The 27079-nt window shown below is 38.7% G+C and overlaps 1 protein-coding gene across 1 annotated transcript in view; it reads left to right on the top strand.

Annotated features, from left to right (window-relative positions):
- The window catches only part of clstn2a (calsyntenin 2a), a 146406-nt gene extending 120752 nt beyond the window's left edge, over positions 1 to 25654 (top strand). The window contains exons 9-18 of the mRNA XM_061044412.1: positions 1498 to 1619; positions 14003 to 14165; positions 19217 to 19383; positions 20051 to 20199; positions 22986 to 23191; positions 23420 to 23587; positions 23779 to 23924; positions 24082 to 24202; positions 25046 to 25236; positions 25385 to 25654. Of these exons, the coding sequence (XP_060900395.1) occupies positions 1498 to 1619; positions 14003 to 14165; positions 19217 to 19383; positions 20051 to 20199; positions 22986 to 23191; positions 23420 to 23587; positions 23779 to 23924; positions 24082 to 24202; positions 25046 to 25236; positions 25385 to 25603 (1652 nt within the window). The 3' untranslated portion in view covers positions 25604 to 25654. The remainder of the gene's footprint in view (positions 1 to 1497; positions 1620 to 14002; positions 14166 to 19216; positions 19384 to 20050; positions 20200 to 22985; positions 23192 to 23419; positions 23588 to 23778; positions 23925 to 24081; positions 24203 to 25045; positions 25237 to 25384) is intronic.
- The last annotated feature ends 1425 nt before the right edge of the window (positions 25655 to 27079 follow it).

Genomic DNA, 27079 nt, shown 5'->3' with positions numbered 1-27079 from the left:
CATTATATATTACAGATGATATATTCTTCTACATTATTTTGAAATTATGTTTAGTTTTTCAGCTTTTTGAAATAACACTACAAAGCTGCAACATACAGTATATCTTAATTTTTAAGATTATATTTGAGGCTTTTGCTTTTATTTGGACAGGAGAGCTTAAGATAGACACAGTCAGGATCCAGTCAAACCTGTGACCAGTGCAATGAGGCCTAAAGCTTCTGTAGCTCCATGGGGCGCCTGCACTAATAACTGAGCCTAAACCAGCGCCCTGCTACATATACCTTATAATCTTAAATCTTTAAGGATTCAATAAGAGTATGTGTGTAAGTCACAATTAAAAGTACAAATAAATGGAAATCTGCTGCATTGAAATGCAAAACATAACAATAATACTAGCAGCCTGTTGCAGCATAGCACAAATAGCAGGTTTTTACAAGTCTTGCATCTGACAAGGAAAATAGCCAATCATTGTTAAGGATTTGGGGATGCCACCAGTGGTGGCCAATCAGATTTCAAGTGGGGCCCATGCCACCCCTGGCAACTCTTCTGGAAGACAAGCTCATCATTGTGAGACCCTTTTAACACAACCCAATAGTATGGACAGTTAATTACTCAAGTCATACTTGCTAAACTAACCCTTTTTAACTTTTATTGAAAATCTAAATCATTACCTCAAGTGTCCAAATGACAGCTTTGTCCTTTTGAAACATGTGTTTATTCAAACTTATTTATCAAAGCAGAGCAAGTGGGACTCGCCTTTAACTGCCTTTTTATGCAGACTTTGGTGGATAATTTAAAAAACACAAACACCAGCAGCATGTACTCTGTCACTCACTGGACTCTTTGTGTCACGCTGATAGATGTGTACTGATGAGGAGCAGCCATTTGCATTCTCTGAAAAGAGTTTCACAGTGTTTGGATGCTTCTTGAATTGCTTCTAAACAAAACCTTTAGCAACAGGTCTGTCAGCGAACTGTTCTTCAAGTGCAGGCTAATGTCATGTCGAATGTTACACAGTGTGCTGAAGCCGAAAAGTTGCTTTAATCATTTTTTGAAATATTTTGATTTTGTTATCACTGACCTTGTTATGGAACGTCTTTTCTTATTAGTTATATTTGAGCAATTGTTAATGAATGCCGGCTGGTTGGAGAGGGAGGAAGGTGTGCATTAACATCCCTGCCCCTAAATAGAAAGGTGACTGCAGCACCTGTGAATTATTAGATGAGCCATACAGTTTTATACCGCTGTGAAAGCACCAAAAAGTGACTCACCAACCTCTTCCTCCTCTCCAGTAAGGCCGATCCTTTTGTTTGATGTGTAAATAAAAATTAAAAGAAGTGGTTATTTAGTTGCTTGGACGCCTAAAAAACAAACACATATCCTGTAGAACCACAAGAAAATAAGGAGTCATTTATGTTTTAATGTGCAATGTAGAATTATGTCTAAATATGTGTGTGTGTGTGTGTGTGTGTGTGTGTCTATTTCTTCCTGTTGCAGAAATGAATCGCCACCATTACTCTCTGTATGTTCACAACTGTCGCCTGGTGTTCCTGCTGAGGAGAGATTTCACTCAGATCGACACTTTCAGACCTGCAGAGTTCCACTGGAAACTGGAGCAGGTGAGAAGTGTGTGCGTGCCTGTACGTGTGTGTGTGTGTGTGTGTGTGTGTGTGTGTCTAAGCATTGATTTAAGGTGATTTTCTACAGCAGGTGAAGGGCTATCATTACTTGTATAGCAAGGCGAGAGGCTCTCCATTCTAATTACCAGAGGCCTTCCATCACTTTCTGCACGCTGGAGGAGATAAGAGGGCAGAAGACCCTATTTTCCCACACACACACACACACACACACACACACACACACACACACACACACACACACACACACACTGTCTGTTTAGTCATGGGTAATAGGTCACCTGCAGCAGATCTCTATTATCTGTCACACTTCTTGAGAGTTGTTGAACTAATTTGTCAGTGAGGTTTTGTGTTCAGTCCTGCAGAAACCCTCTTAAAGGAAATATCTACTCAGCTCGAAACATGCATGTAATATGAATTCTGTTCTGACAGTATGATACACAGTGCATTTCTTACTGGAATTATCCTGTGTGAAAAGGCTGTGGGTCAGAAGATGGACCAGACAAAAATACATTGAAAGTGAAAAAGTTGCAGCAAACTGTAGCGTGGGTCAGATTTCCCTCATCCCTCACCGACAAGAAGAAAGAGACTTGACCCTGAGTCATGTAAACCAATAAGACGACGGCAGAGGATGTAACATTAAAAGTTATAGACGCGCTGCATTCAAGTGATTAAAGCAAACAATAGAAAGACGACACTCTCTGTACATTATGGGTAAAATGAACAGTGACAGATTCCTTTTTAAGAGCACTTGTGTTTTGCCTTTGTGTTAAGGGGGTTACAAACAATCATCAGTTCATTATGGAGTATGGCAAAAAGTTTAATTATTTTTCTTACTTCCACTACAGATGCTGGTATTCTCTGCTGACTTCATCTAATTTAATGCTGCTGCTTTTGCTCACTTTCATTAAATCAGGTTTTCTGTCACCCAGAATCCAGTGTTATTGGAAGTGTCAATGTTGTCATGACTTTAGAAACCGGTGCAAAAATGTGCTAGTAGTTTGATCTCTCTTGAGCTGTATCCAATGAACCAATGATCCAGGAAATAGGCCCACAGTGTGTGTTATATCTCAAAGTAGATAACAAAGTTTTAGTAAACAAAGTGAAATCTGATTTTACCCCCAAAAAACTGCAGAGGCAGACAAGTGACTGTGGAGAGGGAAGGATTAAGATCTAACTCAAGGACACCTCAGTAATTCACACTCTTGAATGAGAATAATCCAACTGAACAGTGTGTAGTCGCTCCAGCTCAGCAGGCCGTCACTGAGCAGAGAAAATCCTTCTCTAAAAAAAAAAAAAATCCTTGGAGTCAAAATGATTTTTATGATAAGCCAATAAATTCCCTTTGCACGGGAAGTTTCTTTTTCCACACACTGCCCTGCGTAATTGTAATGGATAGGATGGATGGTAGATGTAAATGTAATCTAATCGCTTACCCTTGGGACATACAGAATATATCCACCTCGTACTGAAATGATTAGAAAATGCTTCATAATTATAGCAAGCTCTCACAAATGTGTGCTCACTAAGCAGGTTTCTATTTGGGTCTCTGGATGTGAGAGTGCAATGATGTATCATCATGCGCAACCTTTCTGAAAATTACTTTTGTTTTTATTTGTTGTTGTTTTTTTGTTTTTTTTCTTAAATCAAACAAAAGGCTTTAGTTCCTGTGTGCACACAGTGTGCTGTCTTTGCAATTTCTCTGCGCTGTTGGGTGTGTACCTTCTAACCAGGTGGTTGTTTTTCTAGGTCAAAGGGAGATTCAAAGTTTTTCTCAGCCTAGTGTTCTTATCTCTGGAGGATCACAGGGACAGATGTGACAAAGAGAAGGGCCAGCCAAGAAGCAGACAGTTTTCTTAGCAGACAGCCCAAAGACTTAGCTTTGATTGATCATTCTCACTTCTCCTCTGTCTCTCTGTGTTTTATTAATTTCCTCTCATTCTATCACACACACGAACACAGATGATATTGAAGAAAGCAGGGATCCCATTTGCTCCTTTACTCGGATCTTTAAAAGAAGCATGGAGAAAGCTTGTAGAGCAGTCAAAGAGAATACGTGATGAGTTACTCACCACTACAAATCACTTGTGCAGAGACTCTCATAAAATATAAATAGGAACTGGTCTGAAATAGCAGAGATTAACCAGTGTAGGGACATCTTACTTAAAACAAATGGACAACCGGAAGAGAAAAAAAAAAACTTGTAATATTTATAAACTGTGACTTTTAGCGCTCTGTAATCCTTTGCCTTGGATTTAGTTGCTTTACCTGCAAATAGTATGACTTCTTATGATAGTATTTTATTGCATTTTAAATGATAATTCTGTGAAAAGGGAAACATGCAAACATTGAGGTGAAGATAGCAGTGCTGTCGTGGTTTCTGGATTTTTGTATGAAGTTCTATTGTTAGGAAATGTCTCTTGTGGCTGGATTGCATTATTGATTAAGGACTTCTGCCGAAGGAGAAACTTGTGTCTCTAACTTGTTTTACAATTGATCTCGGTGTGTGTGGGGGGTCTTAAAGCATCTAAGACTCTGACATCAAAACCTCATTTTTTGGCTTGAAGCAGCATGCAGTGTTTTATAGCAAAGAGAAGTGTAAAACCATGTGTATGAAAACAGCTGTAGCCTTGTATAAATACAAAAATCTATTTGTATATTTTTGGCCCACAAACACACACCACAACTTGTGATCTTAAAGGTGTTAGAACATTACCACTCACAAGGTGTAAACAGCACCAGAGGGGGGCTGTGAATGCTGAGGAATAACTAATCACTTTCTGATAACTACTATATGATAGGTGTTTAACAGTTATCTTTTTTTAGGGAGCATAACTAAAAGTGGCAATGTGTCAGATAGCTGTCCTTTAAGCATCTGTGAGGAACAGTTTTTTCGACTGGCTTTATAGTTTCATTATCTTTGCTGTTACTGTTCTGCTGTGAGGAACTTTGATGGTGCTGTTTTGCGAAAATGTGCACTGACAACATGTGCGTAATATGCAGTTAATACATGTACTTTATACCGTAGTAGAGTAGTTTATTACATGAATTAAATGTGATAAGAACAAGTTATACAATTCAGATTTCATGCTAGCATCTTTAGCATCTATACTCTATTTAAATTTTTTTTTTTAAATGTCCCAATAGAATTTAAAAAAAAATAGCAATACTTCATTTAAACACCAAAAATGTGTCAATCCATAGAGTATAGAGATTCATATTATTTTGATTTCCAAGCATATTGTAGCCCTACAGGCTCCAGCCAGCTGAACAGTTATTAACCACACTGAGCTCACGTTTGGAGTCTTAATGGTAACTCTTCTGCCTAAAAAAGGGATAGGTGACGTTTATTGTACTTCACAAGTCCAAAAACCTCGGCAACAGCAAGCCTGCATGCCAGCCTTGTTCATTTCCTTTCAGACACCCCCGCCTTGTGAACACTCATTTTGCATACTAGGCCAATTTAAGAGTTTGTTTTTCAGTTTTGTTGTGCTTTTTAGTTTTGTTGTCTGTATTAGGTCGTGTCGCTGTATTTGCAACATGATACCATTTTTTTTGTCATATGAATGAGGTTATCTTAATTCACATGTGTTTTCTTTTATTGCCAACACACAATGAGGCAGTCCTACACAATACAGCCAGTACATTCTTTTCAAACTTACTCCAAGTCTAACTTCTTACACATTTTATTTTCTATTATTTCAATAAAAGGTGAAAACTTGTCCTGTGATTGTTCTGATAATGGCTTATCTAAGCACAGGAGAGGATGCGACAGAGCCTTGTTTAGAGTAGTGAGAACGAGCTCACAGAGCAGTACAGACTGTGGATAAAGGAGTGTGATGGACTGAGGCCAGAAGGAGAGGAGGGGACTTTGGGGTGTTACAGCTGCTTCTTTACTGTCCTTGTTCCTCCAGCACTTAGAAAGGACACTCAATGGCTTCCGCGGCAACTCCATTTAGCTCTATTGATTTTGCAATTCTTACTCCGAGTGAGGAGGGGTGGAGGAGGATGAGAGGAAGCTGGCAGAGAGAGAGAGAGGCTTTCATTTTGCACGTCGATCGAACACGCTGAAGGAATATCACATTTGACAGAAAGATGTGCAGGTATCTTAAAAAACGGACACTGACTTATCTGTTAGTGTATAAGCACACACACACACACACACACACACACACACACACACACACACACACACACACACACAACAGAGGATGCCTATTTACTCTCTTCTTTTTCAGCCTTGTAATGGACTACTAGAGGATGGATCACTCCTCTCTTAGCACATAATTCTCTACCCCTGAGTCTAGAGAGAGCATCACTTCAACCCAGCTGTTCAATAGATAGTCTTTCACAGTTAAAAGGGCCTGTACAAATCAGGATTCACTCTACTAATGTCTTTCAAAATAAAGGATGGGAGGAATGCGTAAAAAACATGAAAAAAGAAAATCGAATTAAGCAGAGGGGAGGGAAAGAATAAACTTACATAGATTAGTGAATCAAGAGGAAATACAGTTTCACTTTGTGTTGCTTTCTTTACTCAAATTAAATATGAATAACCTTTAAGTCAACCGCCTTAGCGAGATAAAGAACAGGAGTATGTGCAATTTGGCCTTGATCTAAATCTTTTGAAATAAGGTGCTATTTACTTACAAGCGTGGATGGAGAAGGACAAATATCTAGAGAGGGATAGAGTTGAAACAAAGGCGTGATATTTTTTCCTCAGCTGAGGCCTGAGATTTGTACTGAGGTACAATTCTTCAATCGATCGCGTGTTGTATATCACAGATAAACTTCCCAGTTTCACCAATTACCCGGCTCCAAAAAGCTGCAGACACCCTGTGATTAATCATTTGTGTCTGGGTTCGATAATAAGGACTGAATGTAGGAGTAGAACAAAATCTCCCTCTTTGCTTGTCAATACAGCCTCTAAACTAATCTGCCTTATCTGCCTATACAATCTGTGCCATGGCTTGTTCTCTGTCCTGTGTAGACTCACAGCCTCTCTTTGTTTCTAAAGAGATTCATTGGATTGTGTTGGTGGTGTTCCCGTGTGTGCACGTGTGTTTGTGGGTGTCTGCCTGTTTGTTGAAGATGCCAGGAGAGATTGAAGTGCACATTCAGATATTACTTTAGATCCATCTCAAACACAAGAAACCGTGTTAAAAGTTCTAAGTATGCTTGCAGGTCTCATAATGTTTATAAAGCTGTAATCTGTGAAGATATGGGTACATTTTGAACTGTCTAAGATAAAGATTAAGTGTGTAAAGTGGCATTCTTTTTTAAAGAGGGAAATTAACGTGTAATCCACTCAGCATTTTCTAAAACAATCTCCTTGAAGTGACATTTATTTTGTTTACTTCTGTTCTTGCCCTTGCTGTATTTACTAACTTTTATGTATAATATTGTTTGCTCTAAATCACTTGGATTTACTTGGATATACAGGATATAGGCTATATATGTAGTATCTTGTCTGTCTGTGTGGGTGTGTTTGTGTGTCTGTGTGTAAGAGGAGGGGAACAGTATCTGGTACTTATGAACCACTCTGCAGGCATGCTCAGTGCACTATAAGCACTCCATAAGCATTCAGTCAGCACCCTAATGTATTGTCTGTTTTTTTTTTTTTCCATCTCTTCATGTTCTATTTCGACTCCCTCCATTACTCCACTTTTTAAACTTTTCTTTTTCTAACTCTGCCTTCAATTTAGACAAAAAAAAATGTCTTCCATGCTGACCTCAAAGGTACAAATTCAATAGTTTCTCGATATTTTAATGCTGCCTTTACAAGAACTGATGAGACAGACAACAGACAGACAAACAGGAAGACGGTCGAACAGACAAAGAGAACAGAAACATTTCAAAGCACACCTCCAGCTTGGTTCTTATTTAATCCTATTCTTCACATCTTTCTTTATTTCATTTTTCAGTTGTGATAGAATCTCTTTGTCCACACATTAGGCTCAAACTCCTACATGGAGACCTTGATACAGAAATACTATTTTACATGTACCAAACTCTTATATATTACAGTTATAGGTGTAACAGAGTCTATATAAAAAGTTTACAGCATCTTATTGCCCTACACCACTATAACTCAGAAAGACTCTGCTTTTGGTTAGCGTATTTTATGTTGAACATGCAGTATCTTGTTTTTCCTCTCTCTCTCTCTCTCTCTCTCTCTCTCTCTCTCTCTCTCTCAGTTTTTCTTTTAGTTTTCTTTCCTTTCTTTAAAAATCCCTGTTATTCCCTGCCTCCACGGTGACAACTTATAGGCTGGCATCAATAATGCAATGACATAGCATGAGCAGAAGACAGCAAAGCAGAGGACAGGAGAGGAATGAGAATAGGAACAAATAACATGAGAAAAGGAAGAGAGGAGAGGTGCATGTTAGGAAGGAGCAGTGATATGAAGGTGTGGTGTGGCAGGAGATGGAGAAGCTGAAGAAATACGTTCATACCAAAGAGCATGAATAGATGAGAAGAGTAGAAAAGGAGGATAATGGAGGCTAAAGCCAAATCTTCAGATTCAGTTGAATTATCTCCCTAAATTTGCACAAAGAAGGCTGTCAATATGTTAGTAAACAGACTTCATACTTCAGGTATAAAAAACTAATCGTCATGATTGATTCTTCTAGTGACGAGCAAAGATCAGGGCTTGTAAAAACTGTTGAGTGGTGTTTATCATATAAAACAGATGGTAAGACCTTTATATATTGTTTGTATTCATATGAAGAAGTCTCCTTCCAACCCAAATCTCTCCAGTGCATCAAAATAAACCTTACCCTGTTAAAGGGCTTCTCCACAGCCAGCAGAGTGTCCTCATTATTCTGCTTAGGTCAGCAGATGTAAATGCCTCGTGGCTGTCTGTGAAAAAGGGATGTATTATGTATATCTGAATTGTATAACTTATGTTTGCTCAAAGTAAGTTTTGTAATCGTTTCATTAGCAGCAGGCAGAGTCTAATTGTTTATCCAGAGATAAACTTGTTAAAAGAAACTTAATTCTGCCTCCAGACTCCACAGTATTTTACGGGTCCGATTGGCTCTTATCTTCTGTCTTTTGTACCGATGTAATAGCCTCTCGTAAGTACACTGTGGCAGATTAACCACTAGATAGACAGGCTTATCTCTTGTGTTTACTCTCAGCAATAAAACACTGGTATTGCATGGTAATATACTCAACAGAGGAACTCTCACTCGTGATAAGGTGGGGTTTAATCACCAGCATCTGCAAGTAGAATTTTCATGTGTTTACTGTAATGAATCAAATGATCATAGTGTCTGGATATCAACTTCACAGTGCTAAACCCTGTCCAATATACTTAAAACTTTGCACAATCTAGATCATCAACAAATTACTAAATTTGAAGTGGAGCTGACCAGTGACATGTCAATACAAACTTTAATAAATGAATATAATAAGAGAGCAACACAGTAAGGTCTGGAGGAAAATGATGGAAAAACGATTCTATATGTGAAATATTCAAATGTAAAAACATTGCAGAATGGCCTTTTCCCCTGTGGAGGAAGTACACAGCTGTCTCTTCTCTGTTTGTGTTTTATCCAAGATAAAAAAAAAAAAAAGAATCAATTGTGTTAACATTTGCCCTCGCACTTTTGGAGTTTGAGGATGCCTCAGGGAAACTCCTCACCTGGCTATCTCCTTCAAAGTTGACCTTTTCACAGCAGACGTTGTTGACCTGTAAAAACGGTAAAAGCACAGGTTTAACAAACTCTATTAAAGGTGGCTCTGTTCCATTGTGAGCAGCACGCACACGACATCAACACTAGATGCTGGATCTGGCTCACAAAACAAAAGATAAATAATCCTTTGCTATTCTTTGGATTAAATGCCAAATTGTCTGTTTTAAAAAAGTATTTTTTTAAATACAGCAATTACACATGTTTTCTATTTCACAGAAAGCTTTGTTGACAAGTCAAAGTTGGATGGACAGCTATATAGAACTCAATAAATGAAATGTTGAATTCCCTTTACCTTTTTCAGTCTCAGGGTCTTGGTGTTAGAAGTAATACCTGTGCTTTTCTCTGACAAGTCAAATGTGTTTGCTGTGAGTAGTGGCCTTAAATGTGCAACATAGTCTTCAGAAAAGGTCAGTTTATGGCTTCTGTGTGGGAGTGTTGTTGGTTAAATATTTGAGTATCAGTCAGGAAGCAGGTTTGCTCGCCCTGGAGAGGCTGTTGTGATTCACCTGCTGAAATCTTTCAATTCAGTAATCCTTTTGGTATTTTCTGAAAAGCAGCTGCTCATTCAGTTGTAGTTGGATATAGCTGAATATTTTGCTCCTTCAGTGAACTGTAGCATTCAGCTGTAGAGGGAAATTGCTGTTGCCATTTTCCACATTTCTCTGAAGGCACGTTATGTTTACCTTTTTGGCTTCAAAGATTTTCCTTCCATTAATTACTGTTATGTATCCATAAAGAAGAAATACTTTGGAAGTGCTTGTGCCAAATATCCCTATTCTCCATATTAGCACATCATGTGTCCTTCCATGAACTAGTTTTCAAAATATTTCATTTATCGTGTTGGAAAACAGCAATTTTAGGGAAATGGAAGGGGCAAAACATGTATTTTGAAATGCATGTTTATTTGCAGGAACATGGCCTCAGAGTCTCTTTACTGCTACAGCTGTTTCTCTCTCGTTCACTGTTATGGGATTCAGTTCATTGTAAACAGGCCTGCAGCCTGCTCGGGGACCTGCTCATTACAGTGTTTCATTGTCTAGTTGCAGAGGAGAAATACTTTCAAATTCCCCCTGACTGATGTCCCTTTAGACATGCAATGTATAAACAAACATGCCTCCGAAATCTTAAGTGTACTGCTGATGGTATGGACTAATGATGTGTGTGCGTCCATGTGCTGGCCTGTGTGTGCGTTTGTAAATGTGGAGGTTAGATTAGTCAAGTTCACACCGTCAGTATGGTTAACAAATTGACTGCTAGATTGGATTCAGGGCTTTAACTGCAGTAGTCAGGCACAGTGTCTGCACATAAATAACTGCACTGCAAGCCACTCAATAAAATGAATCTCCAACAAGAGGACGTGTATCTTCGCCAACAATGTGTGTAATACTTACAAGTTACTGTGTACATCATAAAATTATATGAAGTATCTCTTCAAGTGTCACGCATTATAATCTAATAGACATGCACAGAAAAGCCTTCCTGGTATAGTGTTAAACATGCAATCACCCAGCATGCATTTCTAAAAGAGCATATAGAAATAGAGCAAACTGTTTGTTCATGTCATCTATTTCTGCTATTCGGTCCAGCCCCAGTTATCAGTCAGAAGACACAAACACAGAGACAATGAGGGACAATAAGATAAAAGATCAATGGAAAAACAATCAGACTCCCTGTGTGGGAGAAACAAAGTAACTCACTTTGTTGTTGTCATATTTCCATACTGCCCGGCTCCATGATAATCTTTCTTATGGTTTATTTTAATGGAAAACTTTATAGTTTGTTTGTTTTTTCATTTCCCAAAGAGTCTTTTACCCTGCGAACTGTGTGGCTCTATAGTTATCTGTGCCTGTCCATCATCGTCAGTCGTCAACTTCAATAATGTTAATGAATATTTAAACATGTACTGAATGGATTGCAGTAATATTTGTGCCGACATTATTGATCTTCAGAGGAATAATCCCAATGACTTTTGATGATCCCCTGATTTTGGTAAAGATTGAAATGTCACTATGACGTTGCCTTAAATGTTACACACATATTCCCTTGCCAAATCAATCACATTCCTGACAACTTTTGTTGCTTTAAAGCTGTTCTGCGGATGGACAGGTGGAACCTAACTATGTCAAATACAGATTACACTGTACGGATGTCCGTGTCAGGGCAACAGCGCTTGTCCTGCGATATACAGTGGTATCTGCACAAGGATGTACATTTACATCAACATATCACATCAATACATGAGAAGAAGGATGGGTCAAAATGAACCTTGTGGCACACATTTGGTGACATTAGGAAAGCGCGAGGAAAGACTAAGTTGCAAACGTTAATTGTAGAGATAAATTGACATCAAACCAACACACCTTACAGGTCCATTTCTGACAACTCTGGCACAAAATGCCATCAACAGTATCAAAAACCTTTGACTAATTGATAAGAAAAAAAGGGCAGCTCCATTGATTTTGGCATCCACTTTGTCATTGCATCACTTACTATCTCCATGACAGCAGTTACTGCTCTTTGCTGCTGTCATGGAATTAGAAATGAAGGGAGATGTCGGAGCAAGTGTCGGCACAGCCTCACAGAACTGCTCGCGTGGATGCAAACTGTTATTCCTGTTTTATACATGATGATATCAATTTTTCATTTGAGCAGCATTATTGTGGCCCGAAAGGATTGTAGGGAAAACTTCACACTTAACCAAGAGAGTTGTCAGATGTTAATGTAGCACTAAAGGACTGAAGCTACAACCAAATGATTCTGTCAGAAATTTGTATAGTGAGGTTTTTAATTTACTTCTGTTCACAGTACACAATCAGTGCAAAAGCATAGTAACTATCCATACGTATTCTGGTATCTTGTGAGAGACATTGTGTTGTGTAGGAAGGGTATCTGGGAGCTCCTGGGGGAATTTCTGTCTCTCGTACTCTAAGTGAGACTCCCTGCTCTAAATTGAACATCCCAGGGGATTCCTAGTTGCACTAACACAGGTCTCAACCCCATTAGTTCATATAAAAGCTTGAATAAACCTCCTGTTTGTGTGTGCGGTATGCCTGTGTGTGTGTGTTTGTGTGGCCAGCCACTGAGCCTTGGAGAGAAATCTCAAAAAATGAAAATCTATCTGAATGTTGTATCATTCCCTGCTGTTCTCTGTGCATTTCAAGTAAGCAGATTTTCTCCTCTTCAGTGCATATAAATTACTTACAGCACATTCAGCCGAACCCTGCACACCAGACTTATTACAGGAGAAAAAAAACAGATGTTGTGGCTATGAGAGCTGGAACAATAAAGTGAAGACTTATAAATCCTTAAAGGCTTCACCAAGGGGCTAAAGACATTAAAACTCTGGCTATTACTTTTAAAGGAAGTAAACTTGTAGTTTGAGTCCAGAATATTTTCATGCATTCCTGTGGTTGAGATAACAGGCACTGTAGCACAGGTGCTGTATTATCAGACTGATGTGTTGTTGCTTTCAGGATCCCATGCTGTGTTGAGTATGTCATTTATCCTCCGGTGGGCCAAACACATGAAAACAGAACTTCTTTCTGCATAGCATCTTCACAGCGTATTGAATCTAAACTATAACATCATGTATTTCCTGCAGTCTCCACTGGATGCTTAAATTATAATAGTTTCTCCCTTACTTTCACCATGATCTACATCTGTTAATCTTATTAATGGGTACTGCAGAAACTATTCTGAGCCTTTGGCTGGCCAACAGTCAATCACATGGCAAATGCTGCTTTCCAATCTTATTGACATGATTCACGGTTTAAATGGACAACTGGGTACCCCGTGCACAGTTCTCTCAGGTGCGCTAGGTTGCAGGAACATACCATGAAAAAATAATTAACACTCCGTGGCACACTGAAAATAACTGTACTGCATTTTATTGTGAGTGAATAATGCTTTTCGCCTGCAGCTTCCTCAGGTGGCTAGATGAACCTGAGGAAATTCTAAGGGGAATTATTCCCAAAACGGATGACACAGTGTAGGCAATCATTTATAGATCAATAGTTTATAAATCAAAGAAACAATCTGTGGCTCAATTAATAATAAAACAAATTGATTTTGTCCCCACAAGCCTTTTTAGGCAAAGCAGCATACATTTCTCTAACTTGCAGTTGAGACCATGGTGGGGGAACATGTGGGAGTGTTTGTGTTGGTAGACAGCCGGGGAGAAAGAGAGAAAAGTATGTGTGCTTTCAAGTTCCAGGAATAATCAAAGAGACTGGGGTCCTCTATAGCTGTGTTTGTCACTCATCGTGTGCCTTTAATGAACAGCTCATTAGACAGGAACCTCATTAGCCATCTGACGACAGAGAGCAAATGATGCAGAGATGAAGAGAGGAACTTGCTGCGTCTCTTCCATTGAAGGTATTGAAGAATGTTCAAGGATTCGCCTTCGGTCCCTGCTGCATGATTGCAGTAAACATCATCTTCATAATGACATAAACATAATCCTCCACAGGAAGAAAAAAATAAACACTCCCAACCTAAATAAGACCCTTAAAAAGGGACGCAGTTACGACACTAATGTGTTTTTAAAGCTGCCTTATTTCCATGTATATGAGAGCCTGGAATATTTTCTCAGTTGAATGCATAATAAGTGGACACATTAAGGAAAGTATTGTGGCTTAATGGCATCAACTGCTCTCCCCTTCACAGATCTGTGACAAAGAATGGCACTATTATGTGATCAACGTTGAGTTCCCTGCAGTCACTCTGTTCGTGGACGGTGTGACCTATGAGCCCTATCTGGTGACGGATGACTGGCCGATCCACACAGCAAAGATTGATACGCAGCTGACTGTGGGCGCCTGCTGGCAAGGTCAGTGAATGTGTGTGTGTGTTTGTGTGTCTATAAATACAGAGTAGCTTCAATGCAGATATTCTTTCAAAGCATTAAAGGGACTGAAACCAGACAGGAAAAGGACACCGGTGCAATTACATTCTGGTGTTGGGCTTGTTTACAGCCACACTATAATCTGACACTTGTTTTATATGCAGCAGACTTTTCAGCAGGGTTCAGGTTCTGGTTTTTATTTGCTCTGCATTAAATGATGCAAACAGTTATTTATAGACCTATTTTTTAACAAAGGGACTAACATCAGTACATCATTTTTACCACTTCATTTCCACCAGTGTAGTCTATTCTATTACAGTTTATACACACAGACTGGCTGTTGAGACTGCTTTAGTCAGTGTAAAAGATGTTTGTTAATATAAAATAAAAACAAGCTTTAATGAAAGAAATCAAAAAACACCAACCCAGGATGTTCATTTTGGAAGAGTGGCTTCTGAATGTAGTGAAAATATAAAGAAAACCATTTAAGCTGTTTTCTGTTTAAGTGTTACCTTACGTTATGTGTGTATGCACAATTCAAGGTTACAAGTAACCTTTTGTTCACGAGGGACTCATTTGCACGATTGATTTATTTCTAAGGGGGGGAGCTTTTTTTCTCATCAACAATTTGTTTGAATAATCAGTCATTTGAATCTACTTTTGTAACACACACACACACACACACACACACACACACACACACACACACACACACACACACACACACACACACACACACACACACATATATATATAGACAAAAGCAACATATGGCAAATTGCATCAACAAAGAGGCTCAGCAGCCTCAAAAGATGTGGAAAATTACACTTGAAGCACAGAGAGAGAGAGAGAGAGAGAGAGTAAAGCACAAGTCGTAGTGTTAAGATAAATAAAGAGATTAAGATTTATGCCCTGGGGCTACAAGTATTTTTCTTTGAAATGGAGAGGAGCTAGCTAAGTGGGTATCAAACCGGAATTCTGTGTGTCAGTTCCAGCGGCAGGGAACAAGAGCGGGTAGAGATCACATTTGAATGAGTAGGAGCTACCCTGCTGCCATGTTTATGACTTGAATAATTACACAAATGTGCCTTATGGGAGGGCAGAATGAGACAGGAGTGATCCGTTCTGCAGCTTGACTAAATCATAACACCCGCCAGCATCATCCAAAGCTCCAATCCTGAGGACATTTGGGTTCCCGTTTAAATTTCTTTTCATCCTGTGCCCTATTGCAAATTTTCTTTTTGTCGTCATCATTTTCTTCCTTAGCATCACACAGGCCTCTCTTTCTGCCTCTTTCCATGAATCTGTGATTGTGAGAGAAAGCCCTGAAGGAGGGATTAGTGAGAGTGAATGGAGGACAACTTTGCAAGCTATTACATCCCAATGAAGCCGCTTTAAGCTTCACTAAGCCGCAACTGATAACTTTGCAGGCCATTAGTGAGCAAGATTGCCTTTCAGCCTCTCATTTCTCCTTCCCCTCTTTTTCACCACAATCAACAACGTAATGATGCGACATGTGGAATGAAAGACATTCAGACTGTACTTTCACTGCCCTGAGAGCAGAAAAGAAGACGTGTGTTGTCACCATATAAGACAAAAAAACACTTGGGGATCGTTGTTTTTTAGCAGTTTTCTGCAGCCATCAGCTGTTCTTGAGTTTTGATGTACAGCGATCTTTTTCCCATCTTATTTTTGTGCAACAGGAAAACAGGAACAGGAAAAGTGGTTGTGTAATTTCAAAGCAACCCTCACAGCACACAGTATACAAATACTTAACAAACTGAGCACAGAGGAGGCAGAAAGAGCCTCAGGTGATATTTTTTAGATAATGAGAGTCATCATCAGTCGACACATACCACCAGTAAGTTTTAACTAATGTGCAGCTTAAACAGAATGTGCTGCTTCAGTATTCTTTAAGCACAAATTTAACAGAGAAAAAGATGTTCACATTGGATACCACAATGCACTATGTATATAAAGTTTTTGGCTCTTTTTTGTGGTTTGCTTCCTGTTTGTTAATTTCTTAATTTAAGATCTGCAGACAACACGAGACCTCTCCCCTTCCTCTTCTTCTGTACTTTTATTCAAGTCGCTCTTTAATGGATCTGTAAAAATACATATACCCACTACACAGGCACTCTAAAAATATTTGTTTGCACTTTGCCACTGAATCACAAAGACTTTGTTTGACTAGAGATCCTTTAACAATGCATTAGTCAGAGAGATGAAGGAGGAGACTAAAGGGCATCGTAATGACGACTTTTTCTACATTCAGACAGAAAGTTTAATGACATTTATTTTCTCTCTCTCACCGTGCTACTTCTTACAGCTATTGTCATCACAAACACTCACTTTACCATGTCTCTACCTAACGCATGGACAAGTATAAAAAAAACAGAATAATACTGCATATAATAAGACTGTTCTTTATTCATGCCATTTGTTGTTGTGCCACTTTGGAGCACACAGTGTCTGATTGACACATTTTATTTTAGTCTAAATGAAACCAAAGAGCTTTGCAATCATCTTTTGTTATTGTATATGTGCAAGTTTGACACAAGACAGCAGCTGCAATCTTACCGACAAAGTAGTAGTACTTATATAGTGTTTCAACAGGATTTTTCAGGAAACCACAAACATCAAAGACAAAACCGATATAAAGAAGGTGTAGATTTTCCTTTATTTGGGCTATTTGCAGAGGAGATACCCAGCACATTTTAACTGAGCTAAAAAGCCACAAAAAAACTCCACAGAGTGAGATAGATGCAAAAATAGTCTCTGAAATTAAAAATAAAGGTGCTACAGTACAGTGCTCTTTTGTCAGTATCTCCTCTGAGATTTTACTAAATTTTCTCCAGTTCCAACGCACCCAAGTGTAACTTCTTTGATGCCCTGAGTAGGCGCAGTCTCACACCTCCTGACATATCCTTACTTTGGGCTGCCACTTCGACTGATATGCATGTGATTTAGTTCTGTAATACTTAAGAGTAACCAATGTATTTCAGTAATCAGTTAATGACTAAGCTTAACTACACACTTCACTATTTTAATATGTTGTAGCTCTTGTCGTGATCAAGAAGAGGAAAAATTATCTGTTAAGTTAAACAATAAGAATTGTGAATTGAAATGTGTCTGTTCGGGAAGATATTACTGAACTGTAAAGTCACCTTTTGTACATTGTAAAGTGCAGTTTGTATGACCTTGCATGCTGAAGACAGCTCTTTGTTGTCACCGCTCCAGCATCTTTTCACTCTTTATGTCTTCACCTCTACATGATCCACACTGACAGAGCTGTGAGAATTCATTCATTCAGTCTTATACTGGCTTGTAGCTTCTGTTCACAATAATATCTGCTGTTACTGTCCATCATTCCCCCTCAGTCTCACTGTTCCAAATAGTTCAGTACAAGGAGAACATGCAGTCTGCATTACAGTATGTGGGTCAAACAACAAGATTATTTAGTCGCCATTCAGGCACTTTGTAGAAAATGTATTCAGGTTTACAGCAGAGTACTGCAGTTTATTGTGTGTTAGCTCATGGGTACAAACAGTGATGCCAATGTGAATCAGAAGGAAATCACAAGTATGATATAGTGATTGATCATTGATCATTCTTTTCAAAAACAAATATTAAAGTCAACAGAAAAGCCTGAATACAACACACTATGTGAACTTCAAAATTACATCTTCAATCCATCTACTGTAAGGATCATGAAAATGTGCAATTGCATGAAAGACTGTGTTTTCCAGGAGCTTTAATTACACCTCTGTGACTTATTTCTACGTGCCCTTGACTGAATCAGTTAGAGAGTAAAAATGCATTCTCAGATACATTCCATCCTTATGTTATCTACAAATACTCACACAGGATGAAGTTTGTCTATAAGGACTATTCAATATGGTGAGTATTAGCACTTGAATCAAAAGTGGTGAACATTGAAACACTGGGCTCGTTCTCCAGGAAATCTGGTGCTATGTTTTAAAGAAAGAGGATGTCAGGGTTTGGCTGAATTTGTGATGGAGCTGACCCCACAATGCACTGCTCTTATAGGACACTCTCTCTCTCACTCATTCACTCTCTCACACACACACACACACACACACACTAACTGTGTTACAGTAGAGGTTACATTTATTTCGCATGAAAGGATGTTTTCCCCCCTCTCTGTTGAAGCTGCAGAACTTTTCAGGTCAAGCACATATTATATCCGTCAGAGTCATATATCAAATCCAAAGCGTAAAGCTGACAGGAAGTGTCCAAATATCTACAGTGGTGCTAGGTGTGGAAGTTTATCATGTTACGTGTGTGTGTGCGCGTGTGTGTGTGTGCGTGTTGCAGACTGAGTCATATTTATGTGATGGTAGTAATTCTTAGGTGGCTTTTTGTTTTTATTCAGCTATATCGCACAACACCTGCTCCCTTATTTAAAATGTGCTTTTTTTATAATTAGATTTCAAACAATGATGTTGATAAAAATGCTGCTAGACGTGATACAGCTGTGACAACACAATCTTAGTTTCGAAGACATCCAGTTACATTTAGACCCTGTCTAAACTGATGTTCAGAGTGGTTTCAATGTTCCTTCTCTTCCCTCTGTCATGGAAGTGGGAAAATAACCTCTAAATTCTTCATTGCCAGCCTTCCGTTGGGTCGTGTAAGCTTTTTGTGAAGCAGATTCTCCGATGTTATTTTCAGCAAACTGTGTGTGCTTCTCCCTTGGAAACATTCATAATACATGTTGTTGTATCTTTAGGCTCTGCAAAAACAGGTTAGATCCCCAAAGCCTGACAAAATTAAACAATTTCAGTTAACAGGAGGTTGAAAAAAGGCGAAAGTCAAAAGCAGGCATTCAGGGGAGCTGGAGCAAATCAAGAAAAGGGATCAGCTTGAGAGAGGGAGAACAAAAGGCAGGAAAAAGGTCATTACAGTCAATAAAACCCCAGCTGGTATAGCAGCAGCCCAGTAGACAATCATGCAGGTATGAATGAAACCGTCACACGTCTCACTTCTCTTCTTCTCTTCTCCTCTCCCTTTAGGTGGTGAGGTCGCGACCCCAAGATTCACCCAGTATTTTCACGGCAGCCTGTCAGGTCTGACAATCCGACCGGGCCGCATCGAAACCCAGAAGGTTATCTCTTGTTTGCAGGCGTGCAAAGAAGGTCTGGATATCAACTCCCTGGAGAGCCTCGCTAAGGACATCAAGGTTTGTGGGGAGAATGACAGACAGCGTTTGTTTAACGCCAAAATGTACCCACAGACTTTCAATGGTTGGTTAGTTGATCAGTAACTGTTAACCAGACTATAAAAGAAATATGCAAATGTGCTCTGTGCAGAATATGTATCTAATTTTAAATCACTACGGGATGATTTTGAAGTGATATTCCCATATTAGTCCTAACACATGATATCCTGATATTAAAGAAAGTCCAATTACACTTTGCCATTAGCTCACATTTCCTACTCAAGCCAAGACATTAATAATTGAGTCATTAAGGTACAACATAACCCAGTAGTTTGGGTGAATAATATACCATGGGGTTTTAATATAATAAAAACGTCTTACTTAATGCAATAATATAAAAAACTTCCAATATGCCATACCATGTTGAACTCATTGTGCACTGTGTTTTTCTGTAAATGTGCAAAACTTCAAATGCAACAATTACTATTCTGTTGCTGCTCTTTGACTGTTGACCTTTTTTTTGCACTATGGCACAATGTTTTTCTTTTTTTGTAGTTCATTCGCTGCTGTTCAACAATGAAAATGTCCCCATTGTGGGCTCACTAAGGTTTTTTCCGATCTTATCTTGTTTGTATTTGTGTCTCTAGACTTTCATATGACCATGTAAACTGTTTGTATTTGTTTCCAGTTCCACTTTAACCCAGCCCAGTCTGTGCTGGTGGTGGAGGGAGAGGATGTGGACAGCATCAACACAGCTATGACCAAAGTGTCCTATATCAACTCTCGCCAGTTCCCCACGCCGGGGCTCAGACGTGTGCACATCACCACCTCAGTGCAGTAAGTGCTAATAGACTTGGTTGATGTTTCTTTTTTTCTTTTTCTCTGATTTATTACCAATTTATAAGACTTCCAGATTTTCTGCTTCGGTCATATTTTGACTAGAATCAGAGACCTTGAAGTTTACTCTGTAAATGAAGCTGCCGATAATGTGAGCAGCTATAAAATGAAGAATAGTCTTTAGAAATGAGCTTCTCCAACAGAAAATACCATTAATAGTTTCATCCAAACTGGTGAAAATAAAACAGCAGAGGAGACACTTCAGTTTTATATCATTTCACCATCTTCATTGTTTAATATAATTATTCATTTACAACTGAAAACAAAAGGAAAAAAACATGAATTTAACTAAATATAATTATGTGAACTATGAATCTGCTGCTTCAGATTGTTGTGGGTCAAACTGTAGCTGTTCCATACTTAGGTTAAAGAGACTTCAGTAGATTAAACCTGAGTGACTTTATTTCACAGTGCAAAGAATCATTACATATCTTTTATGTCCTAATGCATTAGCTCATATTTGACAATTCATTTTTCCTTTGCTTTTTATAAGATGAGTGAACATTTTTAGCAGCATAATTTGTGTTTTGTGAGGATGTTATTTGGTATTTTACATATTCAGCAGATGTTTTTAGCTATTAATGAGTTATTATTGTAAGTTTGAGGTCTATATGTATCCCTGGAACATGAATGTAAAATAGTGCTTGCATACATACAACCTAAAAAAAACATAAACTTTAGCCCAGTAGATGGTAAATGAAGCTTCAGTGCAGCTGGACATTGAGGACATTAAATCTTATGATGAACAAAAGACCGTCTCGCTTGTGTCCACTTCCTTCTTTCTGGTTTTGTCTTCAGTTCTTTCTTTCATTTTCATCTCATATTCCTCTTTGTGAGTTTCTATCTCTGGTTTTAATCATTTTCTAACGACTTTGTCTGATTTCCCCAATAATCACAGATTTTATAGATGATGGAGTCCAAATTTAAATATATATTTAGAACAGCTAATTACAATGAAATGAAATTAACACTTTGATCCACTCCAACTTGTTTTAGAAACAGCTGGATTTCCTCTATATTTGTTTTGTATATTCAGGGATTAATGCTAATCTTTCTGTGGACCCCTGATACTTTCTCTAATGCTACAGCCACATTAACACAAAGGAAATATGAACATGTAATAGACAGATAATTATTGACTAGCATAGCATAAACAGGAACCGATAACTTTGTCTGCCTCTGCTTTCTTCTCCTCTCTCTTAAAGTGTTCCTTGTTCCTCGTGTAACTTGTGCATGTGTTTGTGAGTTTGTAGAGTGTGTACTTGTACGACGCATGAGTGTCTGAATGTGTATACTTAATGTGTCTGCTCCCGTCTCCACACTCAGCCAGAGTCTGTTCATTTGTCGAGCAGGCAGGTCAGATCAGCTTAGACGTGCGCGGGTCGATAAAGTGAGGCGAGCTCGAGGAGGCTGTCTGAACAACACTTCAGCGCTCCCCCTCCAGATAAAGACAGATAGATCCGCCTTAACACTCAGCAGATAAATTCAATCTGCTGCTTGTGGAGCCAAAAAAAAGATAATAGTTAGTGCATTTACGCATTGTTGATGCTTTTAACATTTGTCTTCTAGTGTTGCGTTGTTTTAAAGCGCCTGATAGTAGCAGGAGGAGTTCAGTGATTATTACCACGTCAGTCTTCACAGGGTCAGTGTTATTCAATCAGACGGAGGTTACACCAACATCTGACTCACTTCTTTTAAATATGAGTATTTTTACTTTGAGACATTTATTCCTGTTGGAGTGAAAGTGGAGGTCATATTTCTCTCAGCTCAAACTTTGAACTGATTCTTCACTTTATTGCGACATTTTATTTAACTTAACAGTTCAAGGTTGTTTTATTCTGAAATGTTATATAACGACTCATTTTTAGAAAGGATGATTCAGTTTGAATCAAACCTTTCAGATTCATATTAAAAGAAAATCTTTTTTGAAATATAGAAAAGAGGGGTCTTTGTTATTGTTTTAAAAAGATGGGGAAAGAATATAACTAACTACGAGCAATGTGTTTGACGAAATAACCAACATTTACTCTGTATGCATTTCACTCTTCAATAAAGGGGAGTATAAAAAAAAGTGATCACCAAATAATTTCAGGGTCCATTAAATAACATTCTCATCAACATTTTCTCTGCATGACTTAGAACAAGACCATTTCTTTTAGGACAAACTTTGGGAGAGATGATGTTAAACAAAGAGGATCATTTTCTCATGGTCGGGGAACTTTTGTTTTCTGCAACTCATTTCCTTTAATGTATAATTATCACAGAGTGAAAGTTTTAACACACAGTAAAAAATCATGTAATTTTGTTTAGAAACTAGAAAGTAGTATTTACGTTATCCAGAACCATCAAAATTAGTAGCTAAGTAACTGAATTAGCAGGTATGGGAACAGTATACTTCAAAGACATCAAATGTTGTGAGTAGGGGAATAAAAAGGAAATTAAAATTGTAACACTCTTCATTTTGGAAGTGGTTTTGATGATCACACTGTGCTGGGTAAAGATGAATTCATGCACCACACCTCATACAACTGAAATCCCTTAAAGCAGAGACATGAGCATGCTCTATCCTGGCAGGTTTAGCAACATCTGAATCAGAATCTCACATCGGAAAGTGTACTGTGCTCATGTTTCTTATCTACTATCAATGCAATATCAGCAGTCAAGCAGTAAAACGTGTGTGTGTGTGTGTGTGTGTGTGTGTGTGTGTGTGTGTGTGTGTGTGTCAGGTGTTTCGGGGACGACACATGTCTCTCCGTTCCAGACATCAAGTCAGTAGTCATGGTCCTGCCGCCCAGTGAACCCAGAATCACCCTCGTAGGATCTAATCGACTCGTCAGGCCTGCTGGTGACCTGCGGGGCCCGCTGGGTGTGGCCCCCTTCAAGGAACTTCACATCACCAGCACAGTGATGAAGGGAGACAGCTTTGGTGGCTGTGAGTGAACGGGTGTTGCTATCATGCTCTCATGTCAGACCAGCCATGCAATGTTTCAGTCTTTATCACGGAACAAGTTTTTTTTTTAAATTCCCCTTGAACTAGAAATCTTATTCGAACTGGAAGTTTTGTAACCAAGGGGGGATTTCTTTTACTCTTTATGCAGCAAACATTGGTACACATTTAGTTTACTTTTTTTTTTTTTCACCTATAATTTGTTGTGCCCAGCCCGCAGACCAGGTGTGACGGAGGTGATGCATAACCTGGACTACTGCGATGTGCTGGTCATCGGGGAAGAGCTCAATCCTGAGAGAGAAAGTCTGGAGATTCATCACAGTGCTTTACTGGGAAAACACCTGGATGCCACCAACTCCACCTCTGGAATATCTATATACGGTAGGAAGTGCTAACACTCTGATAAGAGGGACGATGAATGTTACTGAGGCTTCCTACAACAGTAAGATTAACATCCACACTCTGGAGAGGTCTCTAAAAATGACTCATAATCTATCAGAGTTACAAACCAACACACAGTGCTGTTGACATATTTTAGACTTTTGTATAGCATACTTTTCCTGTGTAACAAGGTGTGGACTCCATGGTCCACTATGAGCAGGCGCTCAGACAGCTGCGCTACAGGAACTGGCGTCCGGCCACCCTGAGCGACAGAAGATTTAGACTCACCTGCTCCGAACTCAACGGACGTTACACAAGCAACGAGTTCAATTTGGAGGTCAGTTTGACATCTTTCACCTCCTCTTACTCACTTTTTCTCTTCTTTCTCTTGCTTTTTTATCCTTTTTTTAAATCATTTATACCACATTCTTTATTTCTTTTTCTTGTTGGACTTTCTCTTGAGGATTATATTGGCTTGTGTCTTGTCTCTGCAGGTCAGCGTTCTGCACCGGTCAGCACCTGTGGAACATGTCAATCACATGGCTGCTCAACCTCAGTACCTGAGACCTGTCCATCACCCGCTCATGATACACACTCCCAACTCACACATGTCAGGTACCCATCAAATCCTATGATCAACATGTCATGATGTAGGTATAGGGCAGACTAGTGTCTCAATTAGATCTACTTAGTGCTTAGTAAGGTTTTAAAACTCTGACTTCACAATATGAAACTAAATTGGAGATGTATGATTTAAATCTGTGATATTAGAATGCAGATATGAAGTGCGATATTAAAGAGTGTTTTAAGTATAATTCTCAGTTTCTCAGGTGTTACACAATACCTGTGTTGCAACATGTCCCTGCTGAATCAAAAATAATCCAAAAGGTTTGTTTTTTTTATCACCACTTAATTGGTGTCAACTAATCTAAGCGTAGCTGACAGCTAGATGAGCTTCATATGACTGCATCAAAATATTGTGAAAGCATGGCCATTATACTCAGGCCTTCAACCAAACAGCTCAAATGTACACACATTGAGCTAGCAACATTGCTTGCTTACATAAAAAAAAAAAACATATTCATTGCAGTGAATTAAGACTTTAACGATGTGTTTGTTGTGAACGCTCATGTTTTAATTATGATGAGATTGTGATTTATGGAGGAGCACTAGTTAAGACTCACTACAATGTTCTCACTGCACAATATTCAGACTCGTATTGTGATCCCACACAGTAGGGGATGATTATATCTGAGATCTAGTTTTGTATGTATTTGTTTCTTGTTTTGAATCACCATCCTAGGCAACTTTTTATAACTGGAGATTGTTCCATTGTTGCATCCATGGCTGTATTATATTATATAAGTTGAAAAAGTCTAAAACAGGCATATGTTAACAAACTACAATACAAAATAATACAAGTTAATATGTTTTATTTGTCCTCTTCTTCTCCTCCAGGAGCAGCCCCTCCAGCAGCCACAGTCATAATTGTTGTCTGTATCGCCGCACTGGTGGTGATTGTAGTGATTGGCGTTTACAGGATCCATGCCACACATCAGGAAGGGTCCAGAGAAGATGAAGAGGGCATCAAAGATCCTGAGGAAGACTGGAACAACTCTGCACTCACTATAACCATCAACCCCATGGAGGTTTGAAGACATTTCAATCAGAATTATTGTGTTTTTTATTCTTTTAGTATACCAAAAGTGAATCAGTCTAAAGACAGGAGGACAGGGAAGGGTAGAAGAGAAACTGGATCTGTGTGGTCTTTTATCGAATCATGTGCTTGTATTCTAGAACGTACAAGGAGCTCAGGCGCTTGATGAAGAAGTAAAAGAAGAAGAACATGAGGCGGAGGAGGAGGAGGAAGAAGAGGAGGAGGAGGAACAAGTGGGAGGAATGACAAGTGCTGAGTCAGACAACAGTGATGAAGATGAAGTGGAGGAAAAAGAGGAGGTGAAAAAGAGGAAGCAGAAGGGAAAGCTTGTGTGGGACAGTTCATCCATAACATACTGACCCAATATGCACACGCATTATCAACAAAACCTGCACTTCTGAACAAACACTCTAACATCTTCTATCTTTATCAAACAAAACACACACACACTAATACACACACACATACACAGACACACACCTGTCATGCAGACACCTTTGCAAGCTCACCACAAGTACATAAACACATGCACAAAGCTCTGAAAAAAATCTTTACAATCGGTTGCTGGAAGAAAAAAAAAAACATTCTGAAACTTCTCACGTCGTCATTATTTAGTAAATGTCTCCCTCTGCTGGACAAAGTCAGAACTACAGAATCATCTGCAGTCCAACAGTGCTGGCAAACATTTTGTCTGTACATCCATTATTAGCCATATCACAGTCAATAAAACAAAATAAATATATATGGTAAATATGAAAGAAGCACAGTTTCTAAGTACATGTGCAGAATTGGCTGAAACTTAGCGACTACATTTCAATTCTCTCAGTTTCTCACATTGACTCAAAGACGTGAACTTTTAGCTGAACCTTTATACACATGTCTTCAGATTACTTTTGTATTTTTTTATTTTAAAACAAAGATCTGCAATATGAGGGGTTACTGAAAAAAATAGCATCTATACACATATTTATTAGTTAATGTATTCATACACTAATTCTTCAGCCTATGAAGTAAAGTAGGTGTAACATAACTGTACTTTCACTCAGTGTGTGTCCTCTACTGTCATCTCTCTCGTCCAGAGTTTCTCCATGTATCACAGTGCGTAACTTCTATTGCCTGGACACTGAAGAGATATGTTATAGATCTGTTGTCTCTTGTCATAAACCTTTCACATTAGTCTAGATTTATGTACCAATCAGGTAAATTAACCGTTTAATATCGTTCATCTGTGGTCCCTCAAAAATATTTTAAAGCTAATATGATCGCTGCTCCATAAGCCAATGAACTAATTAAAAAAAGTTCATTATTGTTCAAATACTTTTGAGACACAACATCTGCACAACATCTGTCTGTGTAGCACATCAATCCATACTGTGGCCTATTGTAGCCTGCACTGTTTCAGGTCTGATCAGTTATCTTTATTCATTTTCAACAGATGAAGTCATACAAACATGTTGCTGAAAGCATATCTCATATTTTCTTTGTTTTGTTTTTTTCCGTCATAGTAAACGGAGTCCTCTTTAAGAAAAAAGACATAAACAAGGGTAGTCAAGAGATTTTATTGTTTGAATACATTTGACTCACTTGTGAGTGGCATGTTTCTCAAAAGTGTAATAAAAAAGTAACACAGGGAGATATATTTTAGTTATATCTACCAAAAACACTGCATCCTACTCTTCTCCTCATGCAACTCTCCCTTCTTTGAAACAAAGCCTGTGGGCTGGTTTGACAGAGATTGAAACAGACTATGACTACAATCTTATTATAGGGCTTTCACACTTGCAGAAATCGCCTGAAAAACTCAGGATATTTCCCGGAGGAGCTGTGTATGTGAA

This window comes from Labrus mixtus, chromosome 8 (genome assembly GCF_963584025.1).
Source record: "Labrus mixtus chromosome 8, fLabMix1.1, whole genome shotgun sequence".
NCBI classification, from domain to species: Eukaryota; Metazoa; Chordata; class Actinopteri; order Labriformes; family Labridae; genus Labrus; species Labrus mixtus.
Note: the sequence above shows the minus strand (reverse complement) of the source record. Positions and strands in the feature narration are given on the sequence as shown.